We start from the raw sequence: 18,573 nt of genomic DNA on the forward strand, positions 1-18,573 counted from the left end.
TAGAGGAAAATGTAGGAGAAGGAGTTTCTCAGGTACTGAGCAGTACTCACAGGAACCCTTTGGGTAGACAGAGATAGCAGGTATTTCCTGAAAGTTTCCAGGGACCAGTCACCCTTTTTTTCCATCTCCTAAAGGAAAGAGACTCATTATGTGGTTGCACAGGAGATGATTAGTTAGCAGCAAACATCACAGTCTGCTGGGAACTCTTCAGAACTGTGTATATTCATGCCTTTACTAAATATTCAGGCCAGCCGAGTGCTATGGCTCATACCTGTAATCCCGCCTTAGGGAGGCTGAGGCAGGAGGACTGCTTGAGCCCAAGAGTTCAAGGCCAGGCTGGGCAAAATAGTCATCTCTACAGAAAAATTTAAAAAGTATCTGGGTATGGTGGCACATGCCTGTAGTCCCAGCTACTCAGGAGGCTGAGATGGGATTGCCTGTGCCCAGGAGTTGGAGGCTGCAGTGAGCCATGATCGTGCTACTTCACTCCAGCCTGGGTGACAGAGTGAGACCCTGACTCAAAAAATAAAAATAAAAGAAATAAACATTCAGGCTATTCCCAGGCCTGTGCACTTCATGTATTTTTGGATGGCAGAGGTGAGTGCCTTACCTGGACTTGAGCCTGGAGCTCGATGGCAGTCTTCAGGATGCCTTCTTCTGCCTTAAACACTGCAGTCTTCAGAGTGCCGCTTTCACACAGCAGGAGATCTGCCTGTTCCGCCCTTGCAATCATCATTCCAATCAACAGCAGCACGTAATTCAGGGGCGGCTGATTGAACAAGAATCAGGGTGACATAAAGCTCTCCTATCTTGGAATTACCCACCCACCCCTGGAGTCCAAACCCTTCCACTGGTTTGGAGAAAGAGGAAAGAGGATAAAAACTCCAGTTAGGAGGGGTCAGCTACAGTAGCCCTCGGAAAGAGCTGCCTGGGGAGAGAGGTGATGGGGAACAAGGAGCCCTGCCCAAGTTCAACACCGGAATGCAGTGAGGTGAAAGTGAGAAACATTTTGGCGGTGAAAATTCAGAGTACTAAGCACCAGCCAAATGTGAAATGTTAATATTCTACTCCACAGGGCTGAAACCACATTCTAGGAATTGTTGTTAGGAACCAAGGACAGATACTTTAAAGCAGATTTATGTCATTTATTTCCGTTCAAATGCTTGCCTGGGAGAACCAGGTCTGGGAACACAATACCTCTTAGGATTCCCAGCATCCTATCAACCCCTTGTAGGATGCTTTTTATTTATTTTTACCCCTTGTAGGTTGCTCTTGGGACAGAGGTTGTTTGCATCAGCATCCGTCAGATAGACCAAGAGGGTGCGGCCTGGCAGTGGGGGCAGGCTGTGCCTTACAGAGAGGTTCACAGCTGTCTCCAAGGCCTGTCGATACCGATTTAGCATCTCACCATCACACTTCCACTGTCTGCAGGCAGGAAAGACACAGACACAGGGGCTCAGGGGCTTATCTGCCTGCCCTTTGAGGCAGATGGGCAGATGAGAACCTGCCACTCAATACTGAGTCCCCTCTCTCCCTCCTCAAGCACCACCACCCCCTTCCATAGCCTGCTCCATTGCTGGTATAGAAGATTGGGACAGAGCCTTCTTCTGCCCCCATTCTACAAAACTCTTCTAATACAATCTCATGGCAAGAGAGGGGAAATTACCAGTAGATCCAGTATCTACACTTACCACATTGATCCATACTTACTCCATGGGGCAAGATTTAACTGCTACATATTTTTAAGTCATATTTTAAAGAACAAATACTAACTCCTTACTCTGAAAACTGACAAAGGATAAAGAATTGAACATTCATCTCATCTTTCCTATACAATATATTTCAGGGTAACTAAATAGCTTTAGTTGAGAAGGGAGGCTCTTTTTAAAATTCCAATTAATAAATATGGAGAATGATGAAAAACCCAAATCCTGCAACTGCCAATGAAACAACTGGTTTAGGCAAAGATCATCAATGAATGAGTCATTAACTACAGTGGAGAGATTGGGCCATCACTGTCTAAAATCACTGATCAATCTTAGTATCACTGTGAATGGGATCACCAGACTTTTGTGCCTTCTGAAGTCTGGTAGTCCCACTCAAATAGTACACATAAGATCACATAGGATCACCCAAGAAATCCTTGCAAAAAAAAAAGGTAAGTGTGACTCTATTCAAGTCTTTAGAATTAACACTTAGTGTACACAAAATAAAAAAGTTAGATTACACCAAGAGGAAGAAGGAAAATCCAGAATATAAAATATTCTGTGGGATCCCTGAACCTACTTTCCATAGCAAGTCAATGGCCTAAGAACAATTAAAAGATTAAAAGAGATTTAAGAGACTTAACAACCAAATGCAATACGGAGTCCTTGTTTAGATCCTGATTTGAATTGTGGAGTGATATTTTTCAGACAATTAGCAAACTTGAATATGGACTAGATAATAAACACTAATACCAAGGAATTATTTTTATTTTTGTTAGGTATATTACTGACATTCTGATTATGTAGGAAAATGTTCATTTTTTAAGGAGACACACACAAGCCAGGCGCCGTGGCTCACACCTGTAATCCCAGCACTTTGGGAGGTAGAGGTGAGAGGATTGCCTGAGCCCAGGGGTTTGAGACCAGCCTGGGCAACTTGGCAAGACCTCATCTCTATAATAAAGAAAACAAAATTAGCCAGACATGGTGGTGCGTGCCTGTAGTCCCAGCTACTCAAAAGGCCAAGGTGGAAAGATTTCCTGAGCCTAGCAGGCAGCCATGAGTGTGTGACTGTACTCCAGCCTGGGAGGTAGAGTGAGACTCCAGCTCAAAATAAAAAGAGAGGCACACACAAAATAAGAAGGGATAAAAATAAAATATATCAGATTTTTGTTTTTTTGGGGTTTTTTTGAGTTTGAGTCTCACTCCATCACCCAGACTGGAGTACAGTGGCACACTCACGGCCACCCCAGGGTTGACCTGCTAAGCTCCAGTGATGCTTCTGCCTTAGCCTTCCAAGTAGCCAGAACTATAGGTGTGCACTACCACATGCCCGGCTAATTTTTGATTTACTGTAGAGACGAGGTATCGCCAAGTTGCCTGGGCTAGTCTCGAACTCACAGGCTCAGACAATCCATTCACCTCGGCCTCCCAAAGTGCTGGGATTACAGGCTGAGCCACTGAGCCTGGCCTGGTATTTGTTTTAAAAACATCTTCCAAAAGAAAAAAAAAATGTAAAATTAGCCAGGCATAGTGTGCTTCGTCTGTAGTTCCAGTTACTCAGGAAGCTGAAGCAGAAAGATCACCTCCAGCCTGGGTGACGGAGTAAGAGGCTCCATCTCTTTAAAAAAAAAAGTGGTAAAATCTAGATAAACATTGATTCTAACAGTTTCATGGGAATCTATTACCCTATTCTCATTAAAAATGGTTTATATTTTTTTAACCTGAAAAATTTAATAGTTTTACCAGTACTGCCCAATATTATTAAATTAAATTTAAATTACACACATAATTAAAAATTTTCTAATAGTCAAATTCAAAAAAACAGGTGAAATTAATTTAATCGTATATTTTATTTAACCTAATATAAAAAATTTTATGTCAGCATGTAATTAATATCCAAAAATTATGAATAAAATACTTCCCATTATTTTTTCAGACTATCTTCAAAATCCTGCATGTCTCAACTTAGACTAGCCACATTTAAAGTGCTAAATACCACATGTGGCTGACTAGTGACTACCATACTGGTCAGGAGAGAAATACCATTTGGACTGGCATCTAGGCTCAATTCCTTTTTTTTTTTTTTTTTTTTTTGAGTCGGAGTCTCACTCTGTCACCCAGGCTGGAGTGCAGTGGCACGCTCAGGGCCACTCTAGCCTTGACCTGCTGGGCTCAGGCAATCATTCCACCTCAGTCTTTCAAGCAGCTGAAACTACAGGCATGCACCACCACACCCAGCTTATTTTTTGACTTATTGTAGAAGATGAGGTCTCGCCAAGTTGCCCAGGCTGCTTTCAAACCTGTGGGCTTGGGCAATCCTCTCACCTCGGCCTCCCAAAGTGCTGGGATTATAGGCATGGGTCACCGTGCCCAGCCTAGGCTCGATTCTTATATGGCCCTGTGTTCGGCCACTAATTCAGGAGATTCCTGTTCACTGAGTCCTACTAGATGACTCAGTGACTACTAGATTGACTGAACCTGAAACCTGTCCCCTTCCCCAGCCTACTTGTGTTTTCATACCTAGTACTGCATTAGAGTGAAAATAAATGTAAGATATTACGGAAGCACTTAAAAGGACACAGAGCTGACACTTCATCAAGACTACACAACAAATTGTATGTCTTTGAGCCTGCTTGACAATAATGATCTTTATGTATGTGTTAAAAAAAAGAGTGTGAATAGTTCAAAAAATAAAGAAAGAGAAACAAAAAGAAAAGCAAACAAATGTCACAGAGAAGAAAAAGAAAAAAAACCCCACAAACCAAAGCAGACACAGAGAGGACACCAACATGTCCTAAAAGAAAGAGAGAGCTGGGCTCAGTGGCTCAGCCTGCAATCCCGGCGCTTTGGGAGGCTGAGGTGAGTGTATTGCCTGAGCCTGTGGGTTCGAGACCCACCTGAGCAACTTGGTAAGACCTCATCTTTACAATAAATCAAAATTAGCCGGGCGTGGTAGCACGTGCCTGTAGTTCCAGCTACTTGGAAGGCTGAGGCAGAAGGATTGCCGGAGCCCAGCAGGTCGAGGCTGCAGTGGAGCGGCCACTGCACTCCAGTCTGGGCGACAGAGTGAGACTCCAACTCAAAAAAAAAAAAAAGAGAGAGATGCTATTCAGACTCATGGAACCCACAGAAACTATAATACAAGCACTAAAAATAGAGTACAGACCCAGGAATAGATTTTGTTTCATAATCTCTCTACAGGATAGTGTTAAAGACTAGGTTTGCTGTGGAAGAGACAATTGGAACCAGGCAAGTCTGGGCCATTAGGATGACTGACAAGCATGTTTTTACGGAAAAACAGTTGGGGTTTCCAGATGACTTCTAACCCATGCTAGCATGACTCTTATTACCCACCCTTGGCTCCTGGACGGCATACACATACCTGGCCTTGTGTATTTTCACTTTCTCCCGCTTGAGCTGCTCAAACATCAGAGGGATCCGCATTGCTGCCCGAAGTTCCTGACGAGATAGGTTGTAAGGCTGCCTCTGAGTGCCATACTTCTTTTTTGCATTTCTAATCACTATCTGCTTCATCAGGTTTGTATTAGAAGGAAAGGGCAATGCTGTATGGTGACAGGTGAATATCTGAGTCAGAACTTCTATTCCTCATCTTGTCCCACCAGTAATGTATCCTGAGCCTCAACCTTTGGGGCTGGCAAGTGTTTGACCAACCTCTGCCCACCCCACACCCTGAGACTGCATGGAAAAGGCTGAAAACATCAGTGCTGCCTCATTTATTGTCATATATGGCAGGCATAAAACAGTTGGAAGACGGGAGATAATACCATTTTTTCTGATTTGAGCCTCCAGATTATCGATGGAATCATGAGCATTAAGGAATCTGAATGGAAACTGCCGACTGTGGATCACCGACTTCTGAAAAGCAAGGGCAAGGTCATGAGCAGAAGACCAGGAAGTATGGGAGCTTCAGGGGTCTCAGGAACCAGGACAATGAGGTAACCACTCTATCAGCTTTGTAGGAAGGTAAAGAAGGGCAAAATGGATTTGGAGACGAGGTATAGAAAAGGGGGAATAAGAAGAAAGAAGGAACCCTATTTCTTTTAAGACTCCCTCTGAAGTCAGTTAAATCACAGAAGTATCTCTTCCTGGCAAGTCGCTGAGTTCAGAAAATAAAAATGAAAGTTCATATACTCTGTTGTAATTTCTCAAAGGATTGACTGAACCTGAAACCTGTCCCCTTCCCCATCCTATCTGTGTTTTCATACCTACTTACAGCTCACATGGAAATAGCTGGGTGGCCATGACCTTCCTCAGCCACCTGGAAAAGCCTGGCCTTCAAAGCAACAACTGTATCTCCATACCCCACTTCTAGTTGCTGGGCCCTATGACTACAAACCCCTCACACACACCGCATGCTGGAGTCTCTGGAGGACGAGCTCATGATGACGGGCACTGATTCCAACCCGCAGCAGGTTGCACAGGTTCCGAAGCATGGCCATGAAGGGAAGCTTCCCATTTTCTGTGGGAGGTAAGGTATACAGGGTAAGAAAAGTAAATGTGGAGGCTCAGCACAGTGGCCTGTAATACCAGCCACTCAGGAGTCTGAGGCAGGAGGATCACTTGAGCCCTGGAGCCATAAGTTCAAGGCTACCCTGGACAACACAGTGAGACCCTGGTCTCTAAGGAAAAGGTAATGCAATTGATGAGAGATGAGAGAGAAATAAGAGAGTGAGAGAGAGGTCAGAGACCAGAGCAAGAAGTTCAGAGGCCAGTCATGTAGAAAGTTAAAGATGGAGCCGGGCTCAGTGGCTCAGCCTGTAATCCCGCGGTTTGGGAGGTTGAGGTGAGTGGATTGCCTGAGCCCGCAGGTTCGAGACCTGCCTGGGCAACTTGGCGAGACCTCATCTCTACAATAAATCAAAAATCAGCCAGGTGTGGTAGCGTGCACCTGTAGTTCCAGTTACTTGGAAGACTGAGGCGGAAGGATCGCCAGAGCCCAGCAGGTCAAGGCTGCAGTGGCCAGGAGCAGCCACTGTACTCCAGCCTGAATGACAGAGTGAGACTCCGACAAAAAAAAAAAAAAAAAAGAAAGTTAAAGATGGAGAAATGAAAAATTGACATATAATCTAAATCTAGTCTACTCAAAATGTTTTAAAGGTCTGGAAAGATAAAAACAGGATTAACCTGAAGTTTGGAGCAAAATTTATACAACACTGTCTGTGGAATGGCTGTTTCAATAAACAACTTATGCTACCACTTAATCTGCTGGCTCTACCCTGAAATTGGGTTCCACTGGCAAACTGTATTCTCTATTCTAGAGCAATAGCTTCCAGACTTTCTAGATGGCTAAGAGAAATTTCCTAGTGTAAGTTTACTTATAAATTGTATACATATGGTACATGCATTAGTTAACATTTCAAGGCATAATATACATTTAAGGTAAGGTTCACCATTTATAATAATGAATAAAAATATATATTTTAAATAATCTTCTGGATAATTTATAAGTTTTTTGCCAATTTCTTATAAGATCTAATTAAATAGGCGTCATTTTTCATTTAAATATAGGTGAAAAAGATTTACACTGGAGTAGAATTTCACCTCTTGGCCGGGTGTGGTGGCTCAAGCCTATAATTCCAGCATTTTAGGAGGCTGAGACAGGAGAATCACTTGAGCCCAGGAGTTCAAGACAAGCCTAGGCAACATAGCAAGACATCATATCTACAAAAAAAAAATTACAAAAATCAGCTGGGCATGGTGGTACACACCTATTGTCCCAGCTACTTGGGAGACTGAAGGCCAAGGCTGTATGCAGTAAGCTGGGTTCCTAACACTGCACTCCAGCCTAAGTGAGAATGAAATCCTGTTTCAAAAAAAAAAAAAAATTTCACTTCTATCACTTTCTTATTGTTTGCTTTTCCCTGTGATATTAGTATTATCTTTAAGCCATAGTTTCTTAATAATAATCTTTTAAAGCTTCTGTCAATTTCAGAGGGTTAGTTTGGTTAGTACTAAATAACATAATTCTCTCTCTATATATATACTTCAAAGATATGCTGCTATAAGTCACATAATGCAAGAACCAAAAAAAAAAAAAGAGTGAAGGGGCACCATCAGTGCCCTCAGATTATAGAACTCCTACGCTTTCCCAAATAAACCTCAACTATGATATGTAACACATAACCCTATTACATACAGACTGTCTATATGGATTTGATCTGCATAATGAATAATGGGAACATTATTTTCTTTCAGATCAAAGTAAACATAAATAGAAGGTGTGATATTTTTCCTGGACATGCTCAGAGGTGCATTCAGACCACTTTAGAGATCAAGTCTGCCAGTCTGCCACCCCACCTTGAACACTAGCCCATGCTATCAGCAATTTCCATCAGGAGAGTCATGGTGCCTTTGTAAAGGTGATCTAAGACTGAATTATAGCTAGAAGCTGTCAGCCTTCTGGAAGTCCTGGAATTCTCCAGTCATAATTCTGACTCACAAACTTCATGAAACAATTAGGTTGTATATGTACTATAAATGAATTATTGTATCCATTGTCAACTCAAGTTTCTCTCAATTGTTGCTATGTATGAATGGTTTTTGAGATCATTTTTGATAAGAAATTAAGTCCAATATCATATTTGTGATACTAGAAAATAAACTGAACATTTATCCTTCAGACTGAAAAATTCAGATTTCATTGCAAAAGTTTGTTAATGAGTTATTAATGAGAAATGTGGTCTCCAAAAAGAAGTCTGAATACATAATTACATTTTGTCTTATATTTTATGCTGATATGTATATGTTTTCATATTTCCTTTTATTTATTTTTATAAGTATATTTATATTTTATGCATTCCCTAAAGTACATATCAGTATATGTATATAATTTTATATAAATATATTTGCATAATATATCATTTTAAATACACACACACATACATATATGTATATTCTGGTGTAGTCCAAAAATTGTTTTTGCAGTACAGGATCAAAAAAATTCTAGAGGTCACTGGATTAGACTATGGGCATTTGCCTCACCCAAGATAAATGACACAGTTTACATTTTCAGGGACAGTGGTTCTCAACCAGAGGGAGGAAGTGAAGATGATGCATACAGAATCATCTACATATTCTAGCAGCCACCCAGCCCCCCTTTATTTTATTCCATCCCAAACCATTTCAACTAATAAGAAGAGGTTGTCAGGTGGGGAGTGTGTGTGTGTGTGTGTGTGTGTGTGTGTGTGTGTGTGTGTGTGTGTGTGTGTTTTAATTCCCAAGTGATTCTGATACATACACCACCATGACAAACACAAAATGAAAGGAATGTCAAGTAGCTAAGCAATTCAAGCTGCCCTGAGTGCAATCTATAATGGATAGTTCACAAAGAAATAAGGTAAAAGACAATTTGGGCTGCTAAAGCTACAAAATAAGTAGTTAATAAAATTCAAGCAGTCAAAAGGTCTAAAGTTAAATGTTTTTCAACAGAAAAAAATTAACTTTAAATTTTCAAGGATGAAAAAGGAAATAAAGGAAACAAGGTGAAAATAGTCTTCTATAGTTAAAAATAAACTAGCAAGAAAAACAAAAAGAAAGAGAAGATTGACGGTAACTTGATCCTCCCCAATTTGAATTTTGTGTTTTACCAATGTGGGCAAATTACCTAAAATTTCTATCTCCTAAATATAGGCTTCCAATATACCATGGGCCAATCCTACCTTGTTAGGAATGAATTAAACAAATATTGATACACAGAGAGAGTGTATCACTTTTGTCATATGTTGATAAAGACTTGTGTATTACCTAACCACATCTGGAATAATGATCTATGGTGTTAACTTTACTCAAAGCAGGTACCACTGTCCACTATGGTGCAGCCAATGGCAGACATTATAAATCTAACCATTTTCAATGACACAACTACCAGTTAAAAGAAAAACTGCATCATGCCACAGAAATCTAGTCCAGGTCTAAAATGTAGAGGTATAAATGAGGAAAAGAAAGGAAAGTGATAGTCAAGGTCACTCTACCAATGAGTTCCTCCCAGACAGATGCTTTGTTCCCCCGCAGACTCAGCTCCCGCTCCCAGGTCTCTGGCCTAGAAAGCTTCATCCGCTTCCCAGCTCTGCTAGAATCCCATGGCCCAGGAAGGCGACTTCGAGAAAATAGTTGTAGGGTGGAGGGGTATCTGGAATAGAAAAGAAAGAGCCTATCATTTCAAAGCTGGCAAGAAAATAATGCAAAAAAGGAAAAGGTGAGTCAGTGAAAGCAAGTCAGTCGTGTTCACAGGCCATGTCTTCCCAAACTCACATTGCTGGCATTGAAAACTACTGGGATAGAAGCTATGGACACTGAAAAGTCAACAAGTTACCTAGATGGAATGTACACTCAGAGTGAAGCTCCTCACCTGCAGCCCAGTAGGGCTTGGACATGCTGGGCAGGTTCCTGGATGTGCAGTCGCTGAACCAACTTCTTTAGGGTGAACCTTGGTAGATTATTTTTCTCTGACGCTGCACTGTAGGACTTCTCAAACTGCAGAAACATCCCCAAGTCCCACAGGGGTCATTTCATCCATGATCACAAACATTTTCTTCATAAAGCAGAGCCTAAGACTATCCTATACCTATGAGGTAATTTCTTTCCTCAAAATAGATTTGAGCAAACAGTAGGAAGAGGGTACAAATCTCCAGTAAGCAGAGCCCCCATGATGACCATAAGTTAGCAGCTTTTTGGGGTTACTGTCTTATTCACACAAGACTGAACTCTCAGTAACTAACATGGGATGACTAGCTTGTGAAAAACAAGATTGGGATAGAATGTGCAGGGAACATCCTTGTTCTTAGTGGGAGGAAAAGGGAAATCAGCTCTTATTTAAAGAGACTCAACAAGTAAATGGAAGCAGCAGCACAATGCAGGCCATGAGGAGTTAAAAAACTGAAAGAAGTTGGCTTTTAGAAACTTCTATGGTAGAAGAGCTAAGTTTAGTATATATTAATAGGATGCAGAGGAAAGATCAGTTGGCCACCTGAGAATGTGTTTTTTCCTAACAATCTGTTTTAATAATGATGATGATAGCTAACACATATTTAGTGCCAGGAATTGTTTAAAAATACTTTAAAAACAGTAGCTGATTTAATCCTCACAACAACCCAAAAATGTGTTCTGCTATTATTCTCATTTTATATATAAAGAAACTGAGACAAGAGAGTTTAAACCATTTGACCAAAGTTTCATAGCCAGCAAGGCGTGGAAGTGAGATTCAAACTCAGGTGATCAGAATTCAAAGTCGAAGCTCTTAACTGCTAAGTACAATGCTTTATTTGTCATTAAAATAAATATTTTGTTTGATTTGTTTTCCAAAACTTCCTACAGGAAGTAGATATTTCATAATGTTTTAAACCTCACTTATCCAACTGGACACATCACACATCACCAAGAAGAGTGAAATGAAAAGAAAAAAAAAACCACATAACCCTTTCCCAGTATTCTCAGAATCTGACCCACAATCACAGCTGAGAATTCCAAGCAGAAAATAATAGGTATACATCTACCATACCCATTGTTGGTATTTCTAAACAGAATGGAATTTTGTTTCTAAATACTAGCCTGGAAAAGCCTGCACAAGCATATATATAACCCCAGAACAAGTGGCTCACCTTTATCTGTTCCTCTTTAAGAAATCGAAAGAGCCTTGGAAAACACTTCCTAGAAAATGAACGCTCCATATTCTGTAGAGACAGAGACAGCAGGTTTGAAAAGGGAAATAGAGGTTGTCCCCGACAAAGCACATTCAATAGCCCTGAAGGAGTATCTCTACCAAAAAGGAATTCAGCTAGGAAAGAAGTCTGTCCTGCTCTCTCTCTCTCTACCCCCGAGCTCTACCCAGCTCCCCTGGATTTCTCTGACTTCTTTGGTTCCTGGTGTAGGACTCCTCAGGGTCATGATGATTTCTTGTTCTTCCCTTTCCAGAGAAAAGAGGCCTGAGTTATGAATGCCTAGGGACTAACTGGAGAGCGAGGGGGCCGGCGAGGGCGTCTCTTGGCCCGGTGTTTCCGAGGGTTGTACTTAGCCAGTTGGTATTCATCAAACTGGGCAAATTTGTCAGTCATAGCAGCACGGAGGCAAGCAGGCAGGGGTACCAGCTTGTTCTCATCTTTTTCAGCCAGATTCTGTCAAAGAGAGAGGAAACCATTAGAAGTGAGGCCCAAACAGACCCTCCAAAACAAAATAAGACCACTTCATAGAGTTATATGGGAAGCACAGAATAGGAAGCAAGATCCCAGCCCCAGTTCTAAAATTATAATTTCTGTAGTACTGAGTGAGTCAGTAGACTTTTCTGATTCTTATCTTGTTCAATAGAAACATAAGGTTCAGAATAAGATCATTTTTTCTCAAACTTTGATCAAACCCTTCTTAATTATATTTTCCATGTTGGACAAACAAGCCTGGGATGGGGAGAAGCTGTCCTATCTGGGCACCAATGTTAAGAAAAGCTGAGGGGAAGCCAAACAGAATTTTTCCAGGGATACAGTGAGAACAAGAGAGAGAAATGAGTAACATACCTGGTAGAACTCAGCTACCTGGATCCAATCAGAAGGCAGCTGGACAATGGCACAGAAATATTGTCGCAGGTAGGGCCGGCAGGCCGGCAAGAAGGCAGCAATGGCCAAGACTTTATTGGCCACATTACGGACATTCAGCTGCTGCCTGGTGTACAAAGATGCCTGGGGCACAAAGTGGGGATTTCAAGACTTCTCCCATAACATCATGCCCTGAACTAACTTGCTGACTGAATATGCTTGCATAAAACCTTTCCTAAGCATGCCATACTGTCTACAAAATATAAAGCCCAGGCTCTTGGTGTGGCATTCTAAGTCCTTCATACTCTAGCCTTCATTCACCTTTCCGGCATGTCTTCTTCAGAGCCTACCAACTTCCAAGTCAACCAGGTCCATTCCCTCATTGGAAGATCTCCTGCATCAGTGTCTATCCAAAACTTACCCAGGGTCTAAACCATTGATTAAATCTGCTATCGCCCAAAGGCCTCATAGAAAACATTTACCCCCTTTTCTCTGCTTCAGACACATTCACTATCTACTACTCCAGTTACACGTACATGATATTTGGGAAAGTGCTTTGCTTCCTTAGCAACACTATAAGCTCCTTAAGAGCAAGAACCAAGTTTATTTTATCTGTAGCTTGACCCTCAAGGCCTAGCATCGCATACTTTGCCTAGGTACTTACTAAACAAATCAATCACAGTATAATCTTTTCCCACTCTTAATGAACCTCAGAGACTAGGCCCAGAACCCAGAGAGAGACCCTTTCTAAGTGAAGCTCCTCCCACCCCCAAAATGAGGCTAGTCACCACTCCCCACATACCACATTCCCTATCTCCCAGCTTCCCACTCCCTTCTCCTTCAAACCACAATACCTTGAGGATAAACTCAGGCTCCAAGGGGGCAAGTTCACTACAGACTTCAAGGATGGAAACCTGGGTAGGGTCACCTTCATGTTTTATGTTCATATTTGAGACCAAAGTAGAGCACAGCAAGTTCATTAGAGCCATCTGGGAATTGAGAAAGAGAGAAAAGAGGTAATAAAGACCAACTTAAATATCCATGCAGACCAGCTTACAAAATCAAGGGCAGAAAGAACGAACTCCAGATTTAGGGTCCAACTGGGGCATTAGAAAAGGGGATTAGGAAGTGAGGAATAAGAACTGGATTGTTCTTATTTGCCCTCTCTTCCACCATCATCAATCTTTCCCCAACTCTGGAACTTTCACCTTCTTTTCTTTTCTTTCTTTTTTTTGGAGTTGGAATCTCAGCTTGTCACCCAGGCTGAGGGCAATGGCACGCTCCCGGCCACCGTAGCCTCGACCCACTGGGCTCAGGCGATCCTTCTGCCTCAGCCTTCCAAGTAGCTGGAACTACAGGCACACGCCACTATGCCCGGCTGATTTTTTGTAAAGATGAGGTCTCATCAAGTTGCCCAGGCAGGTGTCGAACCCGTGGGCTCAGGCAATCCTCTCACCTCAGCCTCCCAAAGTGCTAGGATTATAGACGTGAGCCACCGTGCCCAGCTCACCTTCTTTTCTTGAAGGATCTGGTCAGTTGGCTCAGAACAAGATACAGAGTCCCCACAGGTTAGCTTCAGGGCCAACTCCTCCACCTTCTCTTCCTCTCCCAAGCTCAGATTATAAAAAGGCATTTGGGTCTCTGCCCCTTCCTTTTCTTCAGCCTTTTTCTCTTCTTCTGAATAGGACTGATGATCCTGGGAATAGTGGCAATTATGAATAACAGCATGTACCCATGACCCTTCAAACACAGACAGATCTGAAGGCAGCTCCCAGAGATAGGAAGAGTCTATATCTGTATTTAGCAACTATAAGCTCCTTTCCCTTCAAACAGCATCAATCTGTCCTGTCTCTGACTTCACACTCTCATACACCACCTTTCCCTACTCAACCATCTGAGCCTTAGCCCAGATGCCTTATAATCTTCCCTTGGTTTCATCTCCTTAATTATGTCACAGGCTAGGAGTATGGGGCCTCTCACACAGTTTCTAGGATGCTATTAAGACATTTTGGGGGTCAGAAGAGGCCAAGTCTGTATCAATCCTCCTGAAGCCTTGGGCTGCTTAACCTCTCTGAACCTCAGCTACTTCATTCACTACCACCTACCTGATAGACTGTTGAAAATTAAATGGAATAATGTATGCATGACTCTGCAAACTGCAAAGCCCTAAATCAGTGTAAGTAATTGTAATCCTGACAAAACTCTATAAAGTAGATTTTCATTGACTGAATTGCAGGGGTTAGGAAATTAAGGCTCTAAAGTATTAAGAGGTTGCCCAAGGTGGTATAATTTGTAATTGGCAGAGACAGTATAGAGTTCAGATTAGCCTTTTCCCTCCCAAATGACAAGTATATACAGAAGCAATGTGTGTTTGTCTACCATTTCTGAACTGTGAACTAAAAATGTGTATGCAAATGTGTAAAAGTGGATGTGTGTTTGCATATGTACACATTGGGAAGTGGGCCCTATGATAGGTCCTAATAGGCTGTTGGAAAATTAATTAGCAGATGTGTCTCATGCCTGATCTCAAAAGCACCTGAATGATCCAGCTGTAGCAATATCTTTTGGCTTTCCTGAGCACAGACTTCCTAAGTACAGAGACTGTTTTTGATCTATTGTTCAGAATCTCCAAGCCAGATATGCAATAAGAACAATGATACTGATGAAGATGGCCCTGGTGTAAAAGGCACCTCAGAAGAGCTCTGAGAAGATATCCACACACAACAGCTTAGAGGGAAAATGAGATACTGAAAGCTAGTGACTATAGCAAATGGCTGGAATCAAGATGAGTGCCTGGAGTTATTACCAAAACTGTTTCCTGAGCTGTCTTTGTGACAGAGATGGATTTCAGGGTCATGGGGCAGGTCAGAAAGTCTAGTCTCTTAGAAAAAGACTGAACCCTCCAAGTTGGAGCCTCAGAGAGCAGGCAACTACTGGTGTTCTGGCTGTACAAATCAGCTTGCTCCATGTGAGATTTCTGGAGACACTGGAACAAGGGGCTGGCAGACACACTGCTCTTTAGACTGGGGAGGGTGGCCAGGCACCGGTTCTCCAAGGAGAGGACATCTGGATGGGCAGAAATATTCCCATGTGGTTTCTCTAGGGTCTTCAGGTTGGGAAGTGAAGCCAGACACCGGTTTTCCAAGGAGAGAATATTTGGGTGGGAAGACATATGTCCATGTGGTTTCTCCATGGTCTTCAGGTCAGGAAGCATGACCAGACACTGGTTCTCCAAGGAGAGGACATCTGGGTGAGCAGATATACACCCATGGAATTTCTCCATGGCGGAAGCTCAATTAGTATATGCCTAGAAAGAAAGAAAGGCAGATGGTGAGTACCTGGCCACACTGGGAGTGTGTTTGTACTGGGAGCATATCTTTCCCATAGCCCTCCTGGCAGTGATCTACAGGTAGAAAACAATCAATATTGTTTTTCCCAGAACTGGAGTATTTTAAGGAAAAGGGGGGTAGGGGAAAGGTAAGGCAGAGGATTAAGAGCGGGGGGGGGCAGAAAAGAAATGGCTGGAAAGAAAGGGACATGTGTTTTCATGAGGAGGTAAAGGAGACCCCCAACACTATCAGCGTGATCTCTACTTAGTGAGGGACCTCGCATATCATCTGAACTCTGGATTCTCAGCTCCAGAAAAGCAAGCATTTTGATCAACTTGTCTATACTCACCACCTCACCTTCTTTGCCGGCTACTTACTCTTCAACCCACTAAATGGTATTCTATCTCCACTAGTCCCCAAAGACAGTCCTCTTAGGTAACTAATAAACTTCTTGCTACTACCATGAATAGACACATCTTGGTCCTTATCTTATTTCACCTCTTAAACAGAATATAACATTGCTGATTACTCTCCCATTGAAACTCTCTCTTCCTTTAACTCCCATGATGCTACTGTCCTGTCCTGATTTTCGTCTTACAACTATTATGGCCACATTTTCTTGGAGATTCTTTCTTTGCTTTTCCTTAAAGTTGGCACTCCTTGCAGTTCTATTCTAATTCTTGTGTATACTTTCCTGTGATGGCCTCACCTACTCTATGGCTCCAGAAACATTTCTGTGCTAGCAACTCACAGATCTATTCCTTGACCTACATCTTTCTTCTGAGCTTTATACCCACTTATTCATTTGCCTGTTGGACATCTCCACATAGGTCATCAAAGATACCCCAAATTCTACAAATCTCAAATGTATCCCCTTTCTCCTACTCATGCCTCGGCCCTAAATCCACTCTTCCTCCTTTGCCGCTTCTGCCCAACAGGGGTCTGAACTGAGACAGACTTGAGTTTGAATTCTGGTTCCTTTATTTTGGAACCTTAGACAAGTTTTTTAATTCTCTGTGCCTCTGTGATTTTCTCATGTACAAAATAAAAAAAAGTGCCTGCCTTGCAGAGTTTTTATAGAAGTAAATGAGAAAAAATATACTGAGAGCTTCTTAGTAAGTGTTCAATAAATAGAAGCTACTGTTATTTGTAATTATTAATAGCCAGTAAACTACTAAATCCTATTGCTTCTACTCCTTCAATGTCTTTCAAATCTATCCAATTATCTCCATTCCTCCCACCACTTTTGTTGAAACCCTCTAATCCATGTGGTGACACATGGTATACAGATCTGTCCAAAGAAACTTCCCCTGATACATATGTAGCCACCATTCACTATCTCACCCTGTTTATTAAAATCATCTTGTTTCCTTAGTTGTTCATTGTTTCTCCTTATTGAAATAAAACTTTCTGAAAGTAAGGACCCCTTTGCCTTTTTCCTCCTGTAACCCCAGCATCACACACACAACCTGGTTTCTGACCACCTCCCAGCATCATCTCTTACTGATAACCCAGTCTAACTCTCAGCACTTTACACTTCAACCATACAAGTTCTTTTTAGCCTATGAACTGCCAAGGTAGTTGTTGACTCTGGACCTTTGTACAGGCAGAATTCTGGAACACCCTTCCTTCTACCAGTAGCACCTTCCACAACTCCCCTTTACAAGGTCAAATGCTACTCTCCTCTAGCTCAGTTTTATAGTCAATTTCTTCGAAGAGCCTTTGCTGACACCCAGCACTTCATCTGGTTTAGGTGGCCTTCTCCTTGCTCTCAACAACACTCATATTTTCCCATTCATAGAACATATCACCTGTTTGTCTTTTGTCCCAAGGTCAGAGACCCTTTTAGCCTTGTTCACTATTGTTTCTATAATTCCTAGTCAGTGGAATTTAGAGGCTTTTGAAAATCTGCTAAAAGCTATGGAGCTTTGTCACAGGAAAAAAAAAAAAAAACACGAGTGGATACTGCTCTGCACTCAGTTTTCAAGAAGTTCATGGATCCCATTCATGGATCTCCCAGGATCTCCATAAACTACAAATTAAGAACCTCTGCCTGACAGAATGCCTGAATTATACCTTACAGATGCATTTACTTTTTTTATTTGGGTAAAGCCTTGTATCTCATTCACATTTAAATATTTTAGAAATAATATTGGTAAGTCAACCACTTAAACCTTAATGTAAATGATCTATGGGCAGGACTAACGATCTATGAACTGCAGAGCACTTCCAAGAAGACTTGAATGGACTAACAATTCAGAACCAGAAAAGACAACAATACTATCACCATGCATCAGTGTGGACAAACACATCAAGAATGATGGCTTCTGTGTCCAGTATACTTTCCTTACTTCTTTGTACTATATAGGCTCCCAAGGAAAGGAGTGAAGAATCGCAGAACTGATTCAAAGTTTAAAAAACAAAACTAACAAAAAAAGAGGGTCCAAAGTAAAAATTAAGTTAACAGAAAAATAAAGTCAGTTAATTTTTTTTTCACCCGGGATTTTGTTAAGGGAGATTCAGTAGAATCAGAAATGAAAAGTTAAAATTCCCTCTCCACCCCCATCTCTAGTTCCCTTCTAGGGATAACCACCGCTTGTACTAACAATTTCAGATACTTTCTATGCATACACAAACATATCTATATATATTGTGTGTGTATATGTATACCACCACCACCAGCAGCAGCACTGCTTTTGCTTTTACACAAATAGGCTCACACTTTAGATATCATTGTGTGCTTAGTGTATCTTGGAGAATTTGCCGTGTTAACCCATCACTACCCACCTCACCCTTTTAAGTAACTAGAGGATAGTGTAATCTAGCACATTTAAATACACCCAGGTGTGTTTACGCGCACAGTTTGTTCTTGAGAGCTACCCTCCCCTTGCCGTAAGCACACCGGGCAGGGAAGTAAGAGGGACTGATCCTCGGCGGGTCTCTCTTCCTCCCTTCTCAGCACCGAGTCCCTCCGCCCCCCCCTTCCCCCCTCCC

General features: G+C 41.9%; 2 protein-coding genes across 2 annotated transcripts in view; both read right to left on the bottom strand.

Annotated features, from left to right (window-relative positions):
• TEP1 (telomerase associated protein 1) overlaps positions 1-9,815 on the bottom strand; it is a 30,693-nt gene extending 20,878 nt beyond the window's left edge. The window contains exons 1-7 of the mRNA XM_021714242.1: positions 9,701-9,815; positions 6,080-6,189; positions 5,495-5,585; positions 5,092-5,272; positions 1,257-1,425; positions 611-769; positions 51-128 (exon numbers count right to left, since the gene is read on the bottom strand). Coding sequence (XP_021569917.1) covers positions 51-128; positions 611-769; positions 1,257-1,425; positions 5,092-5,272; positions 5,495-5,585; positions 6,080-6,189; positions 9,701-9,782 — 870 coding nt within the window. The 5' untranslated portion in view covers positions 9,783-9,815. The remainder of the gene's footprint in view (positions 1-50; positions 129-610; positions 770-1,256; positions 1,426-5,091; positions 5,273-5,494; positions 5,586-6,079; positions 6,190-9,700) is intronic.
• Positions 9,816-10,073: 258 nt separating this feature from the next.
• Positions 10,074-15,533, bottom strand: LOC103264047 (telomerase protein component 1-like). Its single transcript, XM_021714241.1, has 7 exons — positions 15,057-15,533; positions 13,761-13,946; positions 13,105-13,239; positions 12,233-12,394; positions 11,678-11,839; positions 11,273-11,398; positions 10,074-10,202 (listed from the first exon to the last, which is right to left on the bottom strand). The coding sequence occupies exons 1-7, from the start codon at positions 15,531-15,533 to the stop codon at positions 10,074-10,076; spliced, it is 1,377 nt and encodes a 458-aa protein (XP_021569916.1).
• Positions 15,534-18,573: the final 3,040 nt, after the last annotated feature.

Source organism: Carlito syrichta, unplaced genomic scaffold (genome assembly GCF_000164805.1).
Source record: "Carlito syrichta isolate Samal-C Ts95f unplaced genomic scaffold, Tarsius_syrichta-2.0.1 Scaffold305452, whole genome shotgun sequence".
NCBI lineage: Eukaryota > Metazoa > Chordata > Mammalia > Primates > Tarsiidae > Carlito > Carlito syrichta.